The sequence below is a fragment of the Neopsephotus bourkii genome, unplaced genomic scaffold, assembly GCF_033783945.1.
Source record: "Neopsephotus bourkii isolate Nb327-2 ecotype Australia unplaced genomic scaffold, CSIRO-AGI_Nbou_v1 NB_547, whole genome shotgun sequence".
NCBI classification, from domain to species: Eukaryota; Metazoa; Chordata; class Aves; order Psittaciformes; family Psittacidae; genus Neopsephotus; species Neopsephotus bourkii.
Window position 1 is genome coordinate 2,166,527 of NW_026901048.1, and position 18,479 is coordinate 2,185,005.

General features: G+C 45.7%; 2 protein-coding genes across 4 annotated transcripts in view; one reads left to right on the top strand and one right to left on the bottom strand.

Moving 5' to 3' along the window:
- The window catches only part of LRBA (LPS responsive beige-like anchor protein), a 400,194-nt gene that overhangs the window by 213,552 nt on the left and 168,163 nt on the right, over positions 1–18,479 (top strand). For all 3 annotated transcript variants that reach the window (XM_061350996.1, XM_061350998.1, XM_061350997.1), the window contains exons 38-39: positions 2,371–2,517; positions 5,173–5,309. In XM_061350996.1, coding sequence (XP_061206980.1) covers positions 2,371–2,517; positions 5,173–5,309 — 284 coding nt within the window. The remainder of the gene's footprint in view (positions 1–2,370; positions 2,518–5,172; positions 5,310–18,479) is intronic.
- On the bottom strand, positions 8,773–11,480 carry LOC133211011 (protein mab-21-like 2). Its single transcript, XM_061350995.1, has one exon. The coding sequence runs from the start codon at positions 10,352–10,354 to the stop codon at positions 9,275–9,277; it is 1,080 nt and encodes a 359-aa protein (XP_061206979.1). The 5' UTR covers positions 10,355–11,480; the 3' UTR covers positions 8,773–9,274.

Here is an 18,479-nt window from a genome sequence, read left to right on the forward strand (position 1 = left end):
CAAGGGGGAGTTAATTACAGGAAAACCTTTCTAAATATCAGCTGCATATTTTCCATGACAAGAAGGTTTTCAGCTCACATTGAACCACTCCAGAATCTGAGTTATCATTATTTACACGAGCACATTTTAGAAGAAAGTAAAATTTGTGTTTGTGCAATGCAGTTAAAGCTTTACAGTAATTTCTTTTTAAAAGGCTTACTTACAAGTGGCAGTTACGGGTTGGAGAGAAAGGATTGTGCAGAAATTACGTTTTATTTTGTCTAGCAAGTTAAATTCCTTTTTCTTTGTGGTTTTTTGTTTGCCTTTATTTTGGATGGGGTGGGTGCTTTTGTTGTTGGGCTTTTTGTAAGATCAAGGCCTAAACCAGACCCAGGGTGTTTGGTGGTTTGGGGGCAGTTTCTTTGTTCATGTTTCTTTTTTAGTATTCACTTAATTGAAAAGTTTATTATTTGCAACTTATGTGCATACATTTACTTAAAAATTTCAAACTTTATATATTGCCACTGGGGAGTTGCTGCCTTCTGTAAATGTTTGCAGATTAACGTATTTTTAAAGTAAGCTGGTGGAACTTCAAATCGAGTATGGCAGCAATCAGGGGAAGCAGTGAGCGATGTGTTGAAGTTAGTTGGTCCTGATGTGTTTGGTGAATGTTTCTCAAATAACGTCTGTGCCATGGGCATTCTCAATGTGTTTTTTAAGAAGCAGTATTTTTATTTGACTTAAAATAACCCAAAACAACACGTACACTGCTGGGTTTTGGCTTTTACTGCAGCAAGTGGCAACTTACATATGCAGTGAGCAATTGCTTTTTTTTTTCTTCTTTTTCCCCTTCGTTTTCCCTCCCCCCCCACCTTCGTGTTTCTTTCCCCCTTCTTTTTCCTTTCCTCCCTTCCTTTTTCTTTCCCCCTTCTTCGTTTTCCCCTACCATTTTCTTTGTCCCCTTCTTTCCCCCCCTTTTTTCTGTCTTTTTCATTATTTTCTTTCTTTCCTTTCCTTTCCCTTTCTTTCTCTTTTTTCTTTTCCTTTCTTTTGTTTTCTTCTTTTCTCTTTTTCTGTTCTTTTCTCCTTTTCTTTTCTTTTTCTCTTCTCTTTTCTCTCTTTTCTCTCTCTTTTCTCTTTTTCTCTTTCTTTTCTTTTTCTCTTTTTCTTTCCTTCTTTCTCTTTTTTTCTTTTTTTTTTTTCTTTTTTTTTCTTCTCTCTTCTGTTCTCTCTCCTCTTCTTTTTTTCTTTTTTTCTCTCCTTCGTTTCTGACGCTGCTTTGGGCTTGTAATTTAAATAAAACAGACTTCTACCTAACAGTGCCGGGCCGACCCGGGGAACATTCCTGGTGGCATCGGCCACTCCCTTACCCAGCGCTGGCCTCCGCTGTCGGGGTGTGTGTGTGTGAGCAGCGCTCAGGCACGGCTGCGGCACCTTCCCTGCCCCGTTACCGTGAAACCCGCGCTCTGGGTTAAGCGAGCTTTTTGTTTCCTTCTCTTCCATTCCGAAAATTCAGGTGGGCACAGAGGTGTCCCTTGCGAGGACTGGGCACCGTTCCGTTGTGCCTTTTGGGAGCAGGTGCACGCTTTTCTCTGCCTACAACCGTGACAGTGTGGCTGAGATTCCATTATTTTCCCCTTTTTCTCTTTCTGGCCCACGTTGTTCTCCTCACGAAACCCGCGTATCGTTCCTGGCTGACCGCGTCGCTAACGGGAGCGGCCAGGAGCGGGGCTGCAGCTCAACCGGTGCGGTGTCCCACCTCCCCCCTTCCCGCTCCCGGGGCACTCCCGCTGCCCTGCGCAGCGGAAGCCCGTGCCCGCCTTGTCCGAGCGCAGCGTACCTCACCTGTGCCATCGTGCCGGCCGGGCCCCTCCCTCCCCGTGTCCGCAGCTGCCCCGCCGCCGGCCTGTTGCGCTGCCCCCGGTGCCGTCCCTCAGGGAGCGGCAGGGACGAGCGCGGTTCCCGCCGGGCCCAGTCCGGCCGCCACCGGGGCGTGCCCCCTGTTGTCGCCCTGGGGCGTGCTTGGTGTGGTCGCGGCCGTGGTCGCTGAAGCCTGGGTTTGAGTCAGGTTAACAGGGCAGGCAAACGGGACCGGCTTCCAGCAGCAGAGCTCAGCCTCTGAAGGGAGGGAGGTTGCAGGGGAAGAGACTCTGTTGTATTCTTTCCCCTTCTGTCATTAGCACTTGAAGTAGAGTTAAACGCTGCAGAGCTCTGGCTAATTTTGAGCAGGCTTAATAGGAATAAAACTAGATGTGTCCTAACATTTGAGGATTAAGACAGGTACTCCCCCCCCACAGCTAGTCCTAAAGTTTTCTTCCTGAAAGATAATAAAACCCACTTTTTTTACTGTTGCCTCTGAGACCTGTCAGCAATATGTGTCTTTCATTTCAGCTCCTGATGAGGATATACTTGTTAAAGGAAAACAGTCCATCAAGAGTCAAGTTTTAGGAAATCAGAACTCAGAGAGTGAGGTCCTTTTGGAAGGCGACGATGATATCATGTCATTCATGGAGGAAAGAGAAGTGGAGAACTTAACGGGTAACTTCAACTATCTAATATTCTCCTCAGCTTCTTTACTATTTAAGTTCTGCTCTCCCCTGCTCTCCATTGATTCGTGGTTTGGGATACACACCAATAAATTGTTCCTTACTGTAACTGGGTCATTAAGATAATTTTCTGTGCACCTCAGGTGCCGAGGGTGCATTTAGGGAGAGTTGTACATTTGCTTTCTCTGGCTTTCATATCTTCTTGCTTTCACAGTAGCTGTCTGTTTTCTAAGAAACCTTCTTTAGGCAAAGTAACTCTACCTTGAAAAGAGCTTCCTTGCTTTGTTTTTGACCTCATTACACTCCTCAAACCATTAGATCTAGCAGTTAGGCAAGTGTTCTGTAATTAAAGGCTTTGTAGAGCTTTAATTTTTTTCCTGAGTCTGTAAAATTGTGTATCTTGGTTATTTACTTGGTTAGAGCCTGTACACTTAGTGGGTTTAAACCCTGGGTTTCAAACCCTTTGTCACTCCCTCCTTGAAGTCCCTTCTCCACAGACCACAGCCTGACTAGAATTCACTTCTTTCTTCTGAAGAAGAAATACTATTTCACATCTTTAAACTTCATTAATTTCACTCAGTTGCATGCAGCCTTTGCTGGTGTTGCAGTCTGAGTGGAGCAAGTCTATTCTGTACAGTTCAAAATGTAAACCCAGAGTAACTGCCTCAGTTCAGGGCTGGGGAGTTACAAGGCATCTCCATTGTTATTTAAGGAACGTGGGACTTACAGAGAAAATGCAAACTTCTCTGCGGTGTTCTGCTTTCTCAGCTGGTATCCATGTACATTTACTTTAGAGAAAAATGTCATTTCTTGGATAATTCCAGTTTCCTGAGAAGCTAGCAGTGTAATCTTACGTTGATGTGTATCTTACATATGATAATTCAGTGAAATTACTGGAAGCAGTTATTCATTGGCAGTTCGCTTATCTATCCCTGAACTGCATTCCACTCTTTTTATTCTATTTATTTATTTATTTTTAAGCAGAGTAAAAAATGCAGCGTAATGTAAAAATAAAACCTGCCTATGAAGAGTGAAATAAAATCAAGTCATGGGAGAAAAATGCAATGGCATTTTCTGTATGTGAATCTTTTTTTTCCCCTTTCCATCACGAGCTTCTTTCTGAACAGCCTTCTATGTGTTTCCTTCTCTTCTATTATTCATTCATTGGCTCGAGTAATACATTCATACTGTAATAGAGGTGAAAGGGGAGTTTAATTATATAATCTCAACAATAGCAATAGGATTAAGAAGTAATCCTCGCTAATAAAGTGGTGTGGGTTAGAAATGAAGTGGAAATTGCCAGGGTTCTTCTGCAGGACCTGGGCTGCCCCAGCTTCTGCAGCTGTCTGCTAGCCCTGTAATTGAATGTCTGCGAGTGATTGAAAAAATGTTATTTCTCCTCTGGATTACATGCTAATGTACAGAGGGCAAAGGGAGACAGCAAAAGAACACATAGCTGCTTATTTCATCCATTTGTAGGGGTGAGCTTTGGGAAATCATGGCAGTTCCACAGCTATCGCATGCCCATCTGCAAACACAATGTATTTGTACGTTGGGAATAGAGGGCAAAGCTGCTCTGATCTCAGCAGAGCATCTCTTCTTTTGTCCTAGTGGCACACATTGAGATTGATGTGAGATTAAGGACCATCACCCTCCTAACAATCGATGGAAATGACAATTCATCTGAATTTTTTGTCAGTTATTCTCACGTTGATTACCTGAGCGTGTGTACCTCATTTATAGATGCTTTATTAAAACAGAACTGTCTGTGTCACTTTCATATTTTCCACTGTTCAACAAAAGTCAGATAATACTGCAGCCAAGTAACTTAATTTCCTTACCTCTTAATCAGCTAGATGACAAACCTGACCTGTTTTCTTTCTGGATGTGTTATTTTATATAATATGTTCTGCATTGTCAGATCTATGCTGAACCTATTGTTTTCAGTAGTAGTCTGATTTGTCTCTGTGATAAGCCCTGTGGAGATGTGATTATTCCAATAAAAATTCATTCAGTTGGAAACCAACCCTCCAGCTGTTTACTCCCACAGTCCCTGAGCTACACTAACATTGTGTGGAATCCTTGAACAATATTTAATGTGAATTCAAAAGCATCTTTAAAACAGTTTTCTTTAGGCTCCGTACCATTGTGTAACCTTCACAACAGATTCGTAGCATCCATGAGGGAACGCTTAAGTTAGACAACTTTGAGCCTTGACTGCTATGTTCATCTCTGAGGAAAGCTATCGAGAGTCTCCAGTACCTAAAGAACATATTTGACAGTAAAGATTTTAAGTGTTCATATGTGCAGTCTCTCTATTGCATATAACAGAAGATATGCAACACTAGAAGTTTCTCGAAAAAAAAGATGTCTGAGTAAAAACTATATACTGCCATGCTAAAGCCAGCTCTGGCACGTATAATGTATGCATCGGTTTGCAATTGTAGTTGCTGCAATGTTCGGCAGCGCAGAGACACTGCAAATCTGTTACATATGTTCTTTTCCGGGATAAAAAGAGGTTTGCTTCCTAAGGAAGAGCTATGCTCTTTGCTTTATTTATTTTAATGTTCTAGGTTTGAAAAGCAAGTAATTTGCACTCAGGCTGTTTTCTGTTTTGAATATTGTTGGTGTTTTCACTGTTTGACAGGTCCAGTTGCCCTAAGCACAGCAGCCCAGCTTGTGGCCCCCTCAGTAGTAGTGAAAGGCACTCTTTCCATCACTCTTTCGGAGCTCTACTTTGAGGTGGATGAAGAAGATCCCAGTTTTAAGAAAATCGACCCAAAGGTAAGAGATCATTGACCTTGAGCTCTGAGAGATGATGACAAATTACTGAGACCTTTAATTCTTCATTCAACTTCCTTTATCTCTATTGGTGTGCCGTGTTCCAGCTTTAATAAGTTTGGGACTGACCACATATGTTACTGAACTTCACATAGGTGACACCTCCTTCCCTTCTCCTTTCTTTCCCCCTCCCACAGTTCGACCCTACTTGAATGTTAATTGGCTTGCTGCAAATAAAGCTCCAGGGAGGCATCTTAAATAAAGACATCTTGAATCACAGGCCTGTGTGAATAGTGGAAAGTTCAACGCGGCTTTTAGCCCAAATGCTGTGGTTTACTTTCCTATTTTTATATAATGCCAGTGTAACATAGTGGTAAACTTCCTATACTCGTAAGCCTTCAGTGCTTCTGTATCGTATTATTCTATAACAGCTTTTACAGGGCCTGTTAGTATTTATTGTGCCTAAGCAGAACGCATAATTGCCCTCTTAAAATACGTTCCTGAACTGACTTGCTAATTTCCACAAACTTTATTTGCTCTGAGTTACTTAGTTACTAGTATTTTGCTTAAAATTAGTAACCTTTGGTAAAATTCCAATTTCAAAGGCAGTATATTGTGTGATTAGCTTAATAAGCTTGCACTTGAATGTTTTCTGTAGTATGACAGCATTTCAGTATTTATATATGTATTTGTATATGTAGCATTTACAGTATTACAGCAACATCTCGAAAGTACAACATGATTGGTAAATAATTCTTGCATCCCAATTTAAGCACAGTGATGGCTCTTGGGTTTTTAGTATCTGCTTAATAGTAAACAAGGTAATTTCTTTGTGAAGGGGGAAAAAAGTCACTGGAAGTAGTAGTGGGTTTCTACTTGTCTGTTAGAGAATACCTTGTGTGTTAAGCGCTGGTTCAGTTCTTTGTTCCTACTGAGTAAATTGCTCTTGTCTGTATTAAAAATGGCATCAGTGGGTCTGAAAGCTGGCAGTACCAAATCTTATAATGGAATAAATATAGTTTGGAAAACAGTGCTCTCAAATGCATAGAACTAGAATTTAATACATGTAATTAACTAGAATTGTGATTTTTATGTGGTACCATAAATGAGATTTAACTTTTGATCCTGAAGTTGTTGTTTTTTTTTTTTTGTTGGCTTTTTTTTTAATATTCTGGAAATCATTTCAAGTATGAGATAGCTCTTAAAATTTTGATACGCTTACTCCTTCCATAGTAGCTTTTAAAAACATCTAATGATAAAAAGGATATAAATATAAAATGTTAAGACAGTTTGTTATGTTGCTGTATTGCATTTTCCACCTAAAAGGTTCTGCTTTGTATTGCATTAGCATGAGAAAAGTCTTAGAGATTTTCATTACTCTGCATTTTTGTTTTCCATGGTTAGCACTTAAGGTGTTTGAGTACATCTACTAATTCTTACCCTTCCTGTTAATGTTTTATGGGGGACGCTAACATGCAACATATATTCAGCCTGCTTTATTTTCTGGTTTTGAGTATTTGGTAGCAGTTGTTTTCTTAACTGTGAGTAGGAATTCTGGTTTGGTTTGACTCTATCTTTAATTCTGTGTTAGAGATACTTCTTTTTTTGGGGGGGGGGGGGGAGGGTGAGGGTGTCCTACAGAGGGAGGAGTTGGTTACATGAAATGTAGGCTACACCTCTTAGATTCTATTTGTGACGCTGTGTTAGATGGAGGTCTTAAAAGGAGGGAAGAAATTTTGTAATGTCTCGGGGGAGAGGGGGCTAAAAATCAAATTAAGTATTTTTATTTTAAGAAACAAATAAGCTTGCAACTCGGCTGTCTTTCAAGCAGTAACGCCTCCCTGCCCCACCCTCTGCTTAATTTACTGTGCTTTGATAGCGGTGACTATCAAGACTATCAGACTAGAGCTACTGTAGGAAATGCCCCTTGCAAAAGAAAAAAATCCTAATCCTCTGGAGCTCAGCGGGCCTGTTTAATTAATGAGGCTTCATCTGTTTGATACATTTTAAGTTCTTGTATATTTGTGTAAACTACCGAAAAGAAAACATTGTGACAAGTTCCTGAAGAAAGACCTGTCGTAGAGATAGCACCGGCCCCGATAAGATCGGCGTGCGCTCTTGCTAGGGACCGGTCCCGAGAGAAGGGCTGGCCCCGCGGGCTGAACCTTTTCTTCCTCCCAAGTGAGCTGGGGAAAGCGCTCTGAGGACCCCGTAAGAAACTTGTGGAGCACCCCCGGGTTTTAACGCCCGGCTTAGAGAGGCTCACGGTGGAGCGGCCGGGGTGCCTGGAGATGCCCGGGGTGCCGGGTTCCGAGCACGGTGTCCCCAGTGGCTTTCGTAGCTGGAAGTTCAGTTCCCAGGCTACTATCGGACTTGTTCATTTCGTTTTGAACTTAAAGACAAAAGCGACTCCAATTTGAATGGTTATTTCTTTCCGGCTCCGTCCCCAAAGAAACGGAAGTAGTCCTCCCTCTCGGGCAAGAACTTGTATTTTTACCTCCTTTCCCTCCCCACGAAAGGACACGAAACTTGCTCGAAATGCTCCTAGCCAGCGTTGAAGCCTTTCGGGTGGCTCGAGGGGTAATGCCGCCCTTTTCAAAGCTTTGAAAAGCCCTTCCCGTTAAAAAAAAAAAATAAAAAATATCCTACCAATATTTCTAAAGCATCCTGAGGAAACCTAAAGCAAGATCACTACGGCACGAAATACGGGGCTGGGGACTCGGGGCTTGGGCGGGGAAGGGGTCGGGTGCTTCCCTTACGGTTTATGTACTCCTCCGGCTACGCGGTTTTATGCTGTACTTAAAAATCTTGGGAAAACAAATGTTTGTTTAAAAAAAATATCGACCGGTTGCTGTAAAGTGCATTAATTATTCAGGGTAGATCTATACTTCTTGTCTAAGTCAAATGGATAGAGAGCGCGTTCACTCTGGGAAGCGAACGCAAATTAGCGATGGATTTTTAAAACAAAATACAAGCGCTTGAGGTTTACCGGGGGGGGGGGGGAGAATTAAAAAAAAAAGGCAAAACAAAACCAACCAAAAACCCAAACAACCAAACACTAAAGAAATCTCTAAGGAAAAAAAAAAAAAACAGCACAAAACCAACCCAAAGCTAACGAGCAGAGGGTAGGAGATGGCAGGCTCTAATTCTGCCTCAATTCTGAGGAGCTGCTGCGAGACGCTCCACATGTTCCCAGGATTTAGAGGGGAAGCTTAAAATCATAGAAACAGAGAAGATGTTGTCACATGCCAAACTACAGAATGGGTAAAATTACTGTTTTCTTAGACTCACTGTTTTAATAAAAACTAGAGGGAAGTTTGGACTATGCCAAGCTAAGGCTTTGGCTGGGTGTTGCGCTTAGACTAACTTTACATCGGGTGTTTCCATTTCGTTTAAAGATTTTTAATTCTGAGGTTCAGGAAGAGTCTACTTGCCTGAATTTTAAGACCATTCACGAAAAGTCATCTTAAAGTTAAAGTAATATTTTTATTACTATTTGCAACAAGTCAGTTGTGGGGCACATAATCTGACCTTGGCACCGAAATACATTTAACATCAGTAAAACTTTTTTTTCTTCTTCTTTTAAGGGAGATTTGTACATATAGTTAAATAATTTTTCACTTGGTGACAACATTCAGGCAAACAAGAGAGCATAAAAGGACTATACATGGATTGGAAAATGTACCTTTCGGGTTTCGTTTGGGAGTTGCAAAAGTCCGATTGCTTCTTTTTGTGACTTTTTAAAAATTCACATGGGAGGGCGGGAGAGGAGGCTCTTCCCTTCTTCCGTGCAAGGCGGCGAGAGTTTATTTACGCCGGGAAACCCGTCTGCGAGTTCTTAAAGGCCGAGCTGCAGGTGGGCGCGCTTCGTTCGCCGCCTTTTCCCGTCGTCGTTTGAGTTAAATAGAAAGTTTTTAGGCGCCGTCGTTGTTTGCGGAGGGCGAGTTTTGCCGGCGGGGGTGTGAACCCTATAGCTTGTCGAGGCTTTTAGGATTGGTGAGGATTTCTCTGGCTAGCCTCCAGGTCTGTTTGGCAGCGCTTTCCAGGGCCGAGTGGGGTTTGCCCTGAAAGAGGTCTAGGTTGGGCAGGAAGTAGTGGGGGCAGCGCCGGCACTGCAGGCAAGAGATGAGCTGCAGGAGGATGCCATTGAGCCGGTCGCCCAGGCACGCCTCGTCCCAGTCGGTCTCCCGCGGATGCTTCTCGCACTCGTACAGCAGCAGCGTCTTCATGTGGTAGTTGTTGAGGGGCTGCCCGGGGAGCTCCAAATGCCGGTCGCGCAGCGTCTTCAGCACCGAGAGGCACTTGTTCCGGCAGCCGCCCATCAGCAGCCGGTTCTCGGCCTCGCCGAACTGCAGCACCCAGGCATCGCTCTCGGCCGAGCTCTGCTTGCCCGTCAGCGAGTAGCACTCCTTGGAGAGCAGGTTGAAGCCCTCTGCCTTCACCTCCGCCACCCGGTTGGGGCCGGGCCAGGGGATGTGCGGCATGGGCCACTGCGCCGCGCTTCGCGGCCAGATCCCGGTACACTTGAAGGCGGGCGTGATCTGCACCACGTACCGCTCCCGGATGCGGAGCTTCACCTCGCTGGTGTCCGCGATCATCTTCACCACGTCCCGGTAGCTGCACTTGTCCACGGCCTGGGCCACCAGTGTCTGGAAGCGGGAGCGGATCTTGCGGGCGGACAGGTAGCCCGAGGCGGTGATGAACTCCACCCAGAGGGACATGCTGCGCTTGCGACCGTCGCTCAGCTTCAGCACGGCGCAGCCCGGCAGGGAGCCGTCGTCCACGAAGTTAAAGACGCCCATCTGGTTGAGGTAGAGCACCACCTCGAACTCGGTGGGCGAGATCACCTCTAGCCCCTCGTAGCGGGCGTCAATCTCGCTCAGAGAGCTGATGAAGCGCGGCTCCTGCACTTCCACCTCCTTCAACACGTCCGACACGACCTTGCACACCTCCCGTATGGTCTTGGCGATGGCCGCCTTGCGGGCCTGGCACCGCTCCGTGTAGTATTTGTTGAGCTGGTAGACCAGCTTGGCCTGCGCGGCGATCATGTTGGGGCACAGGTCCGGGCTGTACACCGGGCTCTCGCAGTACGTTGAGGGATCCAATGCTTTAGCGGTGGCTGCAGCTTTGCGGAGGGCACCGGCCAAATCGCAGACCCCCACCCCCTCCGGGAAGAAGGCGGCAGCGGCGTGCCGGTGAGAGCAATTAAGGAAACCGGGGCGGACGACGAAGCACAAAGGAGCGAAGACGGCGACGATGAGAAGTGCGAACCGCAGAGAGCGGGACGGCGCAGGCTGGGCAGTGGTGCCGGAGCAGCGGGCAGCCCCCGCGAGCTCCCGGAGCGCCAAGTTTTGAGTGGCGGCGGGGGCAGGGAGGTCTGCGCTGTCTCTGCGCTCCGGCGCCCACCCCCCCGGGCAGCGACAAAAATACTGTTTCAGTAGTTCATGGAAAGAAAAAAAAACACCAACACCCGAACAAACTTCCCCGGACTCGCAGAAGGTCCCCGCAGCAAAGCCGGTCGGCGGCGAAGTTTAAAACCGTGCACGATACTAGAGGAGGAGAAGAATGCGAGCAATGCCCAGAGCGGAAGAGTGAACTCTCTCTGTCTGTCTGTCTGCCTGCCTGCCTGCCTGCCTGCCTCTCTCTCTCTCTTTCAGTCCGTGGTACCGCCAGAGATGTGCATGAATTTGGCTGCCGCTCGCTCAGACTGTCAGGGGGTGTTGTTGATTTCCCTTTTCCTGCTGGAGGCGTTGTCTGAACCCGGCTCTGGCTTTCTCTATCTTTACGCGTAGACGTGTGCACTTGGTCTGTGATCGCTCATTCCTGTCCTGCAGCTCTATATAGGTTGCTTTGAGATATATATATATAGATATAGATAGAGTTGGTTTGTTTTTCTTTGCACAGACTGTGTTTTATCCTGAGTGGGAGGAGGGCGTAGCTGCTGCGCCCAGGATGGCTTCTCCTCCCCCTCCCCACCCCTGAAAGTGCGCGCCGAGGCTCTCACTCTCCGCGCCTCTCCTCCTCCTCGCCGTGTGCCGGTCTCTCTCCGGCAGTGCCGCCGGGCCCTGTAGTTTATGAATGGGGCCGGGGCCCGGCCGGGGGGCGGAGCCCCGCCTCCTACAATCGCCGCCGAGCTGTCAGCGCCGCGGCCAATCGCGGCGGGCGGCGGGGACGCGCACACGCTCTCGCGCGTTCACTCCTGCTTCCTTCCCCGGTGGCGGCAGGGTCGTGGTGCCTGCCTGCCTGCCCGCCCGCCAGCTCCGTGCGGGGGTTGGCCGGTGGTGTGTGTTATGTGTGTTATGTGTATGTGTGCGCGTAGGGCTGCGAGCGTCCTGCGACGGGTGGGAAAAAGCGGCAACTTCGCCGTCACAGGCGAGGGTAGCTTGCTGCTCCCGTTGCTTGCTGCGGGGAGGCCCAGCGGCGGTGCCGGTGCGAGAGGGGAAGGGAGGGGGAAAGGCGTGCCGGTGCTTCGCCGCAGGCATCAATCTTATTTCGCTAATGCCGGGTTGCGGCAGCGAAAGTGAGACCGTCCACCGGAGCGGAATTGCACACCTTAGTTTTACTGCTCGCAGTCAGGGCCGTAGTCACGTTAATTTAGATAAATCTGCTGCCATAAAGTTCTGTTCATCCTCCTAAAGCGCAGGATGGAGTTATTCGAAAGGAAACGATATTATATACAAGTTTGAATTAATAAGAATATTGAATGATTCGGAAGTAAAACTGTAGTTATGTCAGCTCAGAAAGAGCAGCTCGCCCGCTCTGCTCTCACCCCGCAGTACCTGCTGCCAAACACCACAAGTGCCTCTCCTGCAGGAGAGAAAGGCGATGTCCACCGCTGCTGCGCTGGGGGCCGGGGTGCGTTTTTCTGCAGCGGTTGCCCTCCCCTGGGCCGTGCAGCACCGCAGTGGGTACCGACGGGCGGGCCGAGGAGCCCCAGGGTTGTGGGGCACGGCGCAGGCGGCGCGGCCGGACCCGGCGCAGTCCCACCGCGAGTTCCTGCAGCCTGGCCAGGGCCGTGGGATTCCGGCGGCGCCGTTCACACGCGCTGCGCTCCTCCTTGCGGAGCCTGGCTTTAACCAGCTCGCAGCGGTGGGGCTCGGTTTCTTGTTCTTTCCTCTTCTCGCTGCAGCTGGCTGATTTTAATAAAGAAAATATCGCCGTCTGTTTTCCGTATGCATTTAAATTAGAAACATGTCTTGTGCCGGCCGTACCGCTGCGCGCTGGAAGAAGTAAGTACGGACCTGCCCGGCGCCCTTAAGGCTCCGTTCTCCCCGCCGCGATAGGGTCGGCTCGCTGCTTTACCCGGTGCCCCCCGGGCGGTCTGCGCCCGGGGCTGGGCGAGGGCTGTCACGCCTGCCTGGCGGGCCAGGGTACCCGGTGCTCGGCGGGGCACAGGCTAGCGGCGGTGTCAGGTGTCCCCGCCGGTCCCGGCCCAGTTAGGAGGGAGACGAGCCCAGAGCAGGAAGGATCCGAGGAGAGCAGTCTCGGAGGGGTAGGGAAGAGGGGGGGGGGCAGGGTGCGCCGAGGGCTGAACCGCTCTCACGGTCTGTAGGCGTCCCGGGGCTACAGCCGGGCAGTCCGCCCTGGGGCGCGGTGACTGCGGACTCTGCCCTGGGGACCCCCTTTGCCTGCGAGGAGGGTCTCTCCGACGGCTCGGCTGCCTGGGTGGAACTGCGAGGATCCTGCGCCTCGTCTCCGGATGCCTTCCGGCAAGCGGAGGAGTTAGTGAGGGCTGGGGGTCCCTCTCACACGCCCCGCCGGAGCTCCCGGAGCTCGCTCGCAGCCGAGCTGGCGCTTGCCCGCTGTCGGGCGAAGTGTGTGTGTGTGGGGGGGGGGTCATAACGATCACGAACCCGCCGACCAGCGGCGGGCGGGGAAAAGGCTCTGCGGGGTTTCGCCTCCAGCAGAGAGCGGGGTATTTCCGCGGCCGGGGCGCGGAGGAAATGCCGGAGCCGTCAGGCGGCCCGGGCAAGGGCGGGGGGACGCGTGTTCGTGTTTTCAAGGTAGAAGTACAAGGAGGGAACGATTCCCCTCCCATCCCCCCCGGTAAGGTGACTAATGATGGAGCGTTACTAGTGTTCAGATTTAAAACAATTCATTACCAATTTTCCCGTCTGAGGTTGAAGCCCTAGTAAATAATAAATCAGCGAAACAAAAGCCGACTTTAATTTATTGCCCCAGCGCTAATTAGAAACATCATTTGAGCAATAAACTTAAACACTTCCAGCAAATAATGCACGTGAAACCCTTCTCTCCCGCGTCTGGGCGTTTGCGGCCGTACTGCATTAAGACTAGCTTCATCTGTGGCGGAATTTGCTCTCGCCGGGATGAATAATTGAAGGAAAACAGGATCCGAGGAGGCTGTAATTGAAGAGCCCTTGTCACCTCTGCTTTTATGTATGCTAGCGTGGAAGTCCATCAGCGGCTCCTTGACGGTGTATAAAACGAAGTGGCAGCCCCTCCAGCAGCGGGAGATACTGTGTTCCATTAAAAGGACCGTGTGCGAGTGTGTGCTGCAGAGAGGGGAACTCTCCGGGCTAAAAGCCACTTAAGTCTTCAGACCGATTGATCTGTATTCTCTCGTTATAATCCGCCTCATCATACTTGAGTTAATGAGGCAGGGGCGGGGGTGGTCTGATGGGCCTTGACAAATTCATTAGGGAGGCTGCGGGACATTTTATTTGACTGTTAAACATCGTGTTTGTTTGGTTTAAGCAGTGCCAACATCAGCATGCCGCTGCCTGGAGCAATAACGATTTGTTAGCAAGGGTTGCTGTGAAAAGGCACTTCCCAGTCCAGGGGACTGGGTGTGTGCAGAGTCGTTGGCCCCGCTCCCCCCCCTCCGGGCCATCCTCCCGGTGCTGTGCGCAGCCCCGCTCTCCCGGCGGGCGCACACGGGCGGGCAACGGGGTTCCCGTTCGGCGGGGTCGGCGAAGGGCTGCTAGTGAATGCGCGCAGCCTGTTTTGTTTGTGTTCCATCTCCCCCCAGAGAATCCTATTTATTTGTATTAACCCTTAAAAGCCAGCAACAGAAGAAATCTGGAAATCAACTCGGAGTTTCAGCAAGAAACATGCAAGTTTCTTACTGTATTGTGTGTGATACAGCATACATGCATTTGCTTGCCTAAGCGACTTGTTAATGGCATATATTAGCTATTTCAGAGCTTTTTATTCTCAACGGTGTATTTTAAACTTTCTATAACATGCTACTGATACAAGGTCTAGTTTTTAAAAGCAAATCAAAGTTTAATCAAAGTAACTTGAGTCTATTAAAGAATTTCTGCCAAATCTGCCTTTCTTCTCCCCCTTTTTTCTCACTGAGGGGGAAAAGTGAATGCTGGAACAGGTGCTCCCAAAAGGAATAAGAAGTATTTTTATGAATACCTTATGAAATATGTATGTGTACATATGCACTTTGTTCATGGTAGCTTTGTAGATGAGATCCAGCTAGTGTTTCATTATTGTCTAGTAGTTGGTTTTATCTCTCTCATTTAGGGAAAACAGTTTTGTGAAAAACAGAATAATTAGTCTGCTCATGGAACCTAACATCGTAGTTTTTATTTATTTTATCTCCCTGGAGATCAGTCTTCAAACATTCTCAGCTTTAAGTGCTTTGTAGGATTCTGCTTCCATTTATAGCCGAACAGTATGGGAAAAGAGCTAGTGCCCTTTGCCTGTCATTTTCATACATTCTTGCACTGCTGATGGAGCTTGAACTGCTGCAGGGAATGTATGAATCTGAGAAGAAATGAGTCAGTAATGCATGTTGTGTTTCTCCACAGCAGAACTGGGTTAATACTTACAGTAAATGCTGCTGTGAGTTTGACAGATAAAATTCTGTTTACTTTCTATAGTATAGTGTGTACCTTTTTAAAGTTGTGGTTTGACTTTACTATCCACTGACCTGTTTGAAGGACTGTGTTTATGAAACTAGTTGGTAGCACACGCTGGGGGAGAAAAGATGGTTTAATTTCTACATGTGCCATTAGTGCATCTCATCTGTTAAGAGCGTTGCATAAATCTTGTACTTTTTTCTGTGAAGATTCAGTAGTATGGTAATTAATTTATACACGTTCCTAAGTCTTCCTTAGCTTTCATTACTGCAGCAGGAAAGGGCAGGGTTCCAATTACTTCTTTAAGTACCTAATTTTTACTTTCCTATTGAGTCTTAAAACGTGAACATGTCCATATTCTGGTGCTCAGCCACCAGTAATCTGAAGCTGAAGGCTTTCTCTAATGCTTTGGATCTTGTCCTAAAGTTAGCATCTTTTCTCATAACTGTGACATCTATTTGCTGTAAGATTGCTTTGGGTGCTAAATACTGATTTGTAAGTTTGTGCTCAGTAAGTTAGCAATTAGGGGAAATGGGACACATGCACTAGAAAAGAGCATTTCTAGTGACGTTGTAGTATTTTTCTCTTGTTAAAACTTCTTGTGGGCCTTTTGTTCCATTTGGATGCAGTTGGGGTGGATGCATGCTGTTTTATCCAAGAACCAAATTTGCATGTGTTGGCTGGACTTCATTCACAGTAATGGATTGATTACATTAATAACATAATTTCATTTTTTTTTAAGTAGGAGAGTACATAACATTCTGAGATTTTGTTATCTTGACCTCCAGTTGAATGCAATAACACTTACTTGCTTGAGAAAAATGTGAGGTGGGCTACATAGATTATGTCTTGTCTGGGTCTTAAAAATGTTGTGAGGCTAAACCAACATTTCTTTTGAAAATACAAAAATTATGAAGATATCTAAGCAAAGTCAAATTTCTGGAATTCAGTAACTGTCAATTTACAGGTGTTTGGCTGCAACTTTTGTTTTTAGCAGCAGGATGATTGCTATTCTTATTGTCTTAAGTGTTCACATGTCTGTGCATGGGCATAAATAATTGTGCCAGTAATAGCCTGCATGGTTTTATTGGTTAAATGATTATTTTAAAGATCAAAACCTTAATGCAGCTAGTTAAGATGAAGCATATTTATAATTAACTTAGAATCTTCTAAACTATACCCTTCAGAAATGTCATTTCTAGCTCCAGAAGTGCAAGCTTCTCATATATATGCTTACATTTTAAAAAGTACTTTCTTAAATACCACATAGAGCTATGTGAAATCCTCTGCTCCTCACCAGCCACTGTAAAGTTACAGCCTTTCAGTAGGTTTCTGTGAGTGCAATTTCTGAAGGAAATGGGTGTGGAGGAGGGAACAGAGGGGGCTCAATCTTCTCCATAACACTGGTGACCAGCATGGAATATATCGAGTTGCTCGCTTGCACTCTCCTTGCCATGTTTTAAGATGATTTTGTTTTGACTTTGGATCAAAATTCTGATTTAATAAGAATAAGAATAATAATAAGAAAAATCCTTTTTGAGCAGTCTTCTAATTGTTCCCTCATTCTGATATGAGTTTAAATGCACAGTTAGAGCCCTCTACTTTTCTCTGTATTGTACTTCATAATATTAAATTTTATCCTTTGAAAGTACTACATTGACATAAAAGTAGTGTATTACTACTTATAAAATCATTGCAGGGGTTTTGTTGCTACTTCTAATGAGAGAATCAAATCATAGCTATTCCTTTTTATATCTTGCTGTGCATATCTTATTTCAAAATAACTTCTTCATGGTAATATGCTGCTCTTTTTAGTTCTTACGAATTAGGTAAAACCTGTGTGCAAAATAGTTCAAGGTACCATCTCCCACAGCTGGGAAGGGGAAACTGTGTTGGCTCAAATAATGTATAGAAGCCATCTGCATAGTTTAATTGAAATAATATTCAGTGATCTAAGGGATGGAAATTGTTCTTTTTCTTTAAGCATCTGAAATAAAACTAGGATGTAAAACAGCTGTCTTGGCCTATGGAAATCAAGGTTCTGTCAGTCTGTTTCTTTTCTTCATTTTCTACTTCTATCTTCCTTTATTATCTTTGGATCCCAAGGAGTCTTTCTTATTTTCTAACTGGTTTTGTCTGCAACAAGGAGCTAGGTTGGTGGGTTTAAATAGACTTTGGATAGAGTGAAAAATCTTTGATCTATGGCTATGACTGCTTCCAAATGATTTGCTTGCTGGGACTGGACACTGTCCATGCCCTTTCACTTCACTATCAGATAGGCACACAAAAAGGACTTGACATGCTACCAGATGCATAGTTAATCATTGCATTAGGTCGGTAAAGGGGTCCATCCAGACTCAATTAGGTCTACCGTTTTTAACTGGTGTTTGCTCTGTAGTTTGTTTGGCATACAATATTAATTCTAACTGCTGTTCTGTTTACTTAAAAGTGTTTTAATGTAGTTCTTTTATTTTCAAGGAGTCTTTTCTGCATTTGTTCCATCTTACATATATTTTGAACAACTGAGTGTTGCAATATAACAAATACTGTTGCAGTTTAACATATTATCTGAAGCTTTAATTGATTTTTTTTTGTGTTTTTGTAATTTAGCTGTTTTTTACTAGTGATTTCTGAAAGTGCATTTGAAATAAGCTAAATGCAGTGACTGGCAGGTATTGAGGAGGTGTTCAGAAGAAAAGCTTATGGTGGTGTCTAGAAGTTTAAAACCAAATCTTAGACTTTGAAAACGAAACAGCAGCAGCTTTCCTATCACTTATTTATGTAAGAGCTCATTCTTATATCTGGCGGTGCATGCTTTTGTCTAAGAAGGACATTAAGTGTGCAGGAGTTAAAAAGGTTCGGCTGTAGGGTAAAAAGCATTAGGTAAATTATTGCTCTGAGTCTTGCCTGGGATTTCCAGGAGTAGTTTGTATGTTTACAGTAAAAGTTCTCAACTGTATGCACTGAATAAAGTGCACTGAAAATTCCTAGCATTCTCAGAGTTAAAAAAAATAGTAATAATTGTAGTTTGTAGAGAAAGCCAGTCCTTTCACAGCATGAAGAAGCTGGAGTGTTCAAATGGTATAAATTGTTTTGATCACACATGTTGTCTGTATTTCCCAGTAATGCTTATGTTGAGGATGGCAGGGCTATGGAAGAAGGAGGACATGAAACCGCCATTGCTTGAAAATTGCCATGTAAGAAAGGAGGATTTTAAAAATATTTTCATTTGGTTTTAATCTATGTAATTATTTTGGAGGAAAGAAGGAGCAAGGCATTCAGCTATTGTTTTGGTTTTTTAAATCTATATATAGTTACTAAAGGTATCATATTGAGCTTC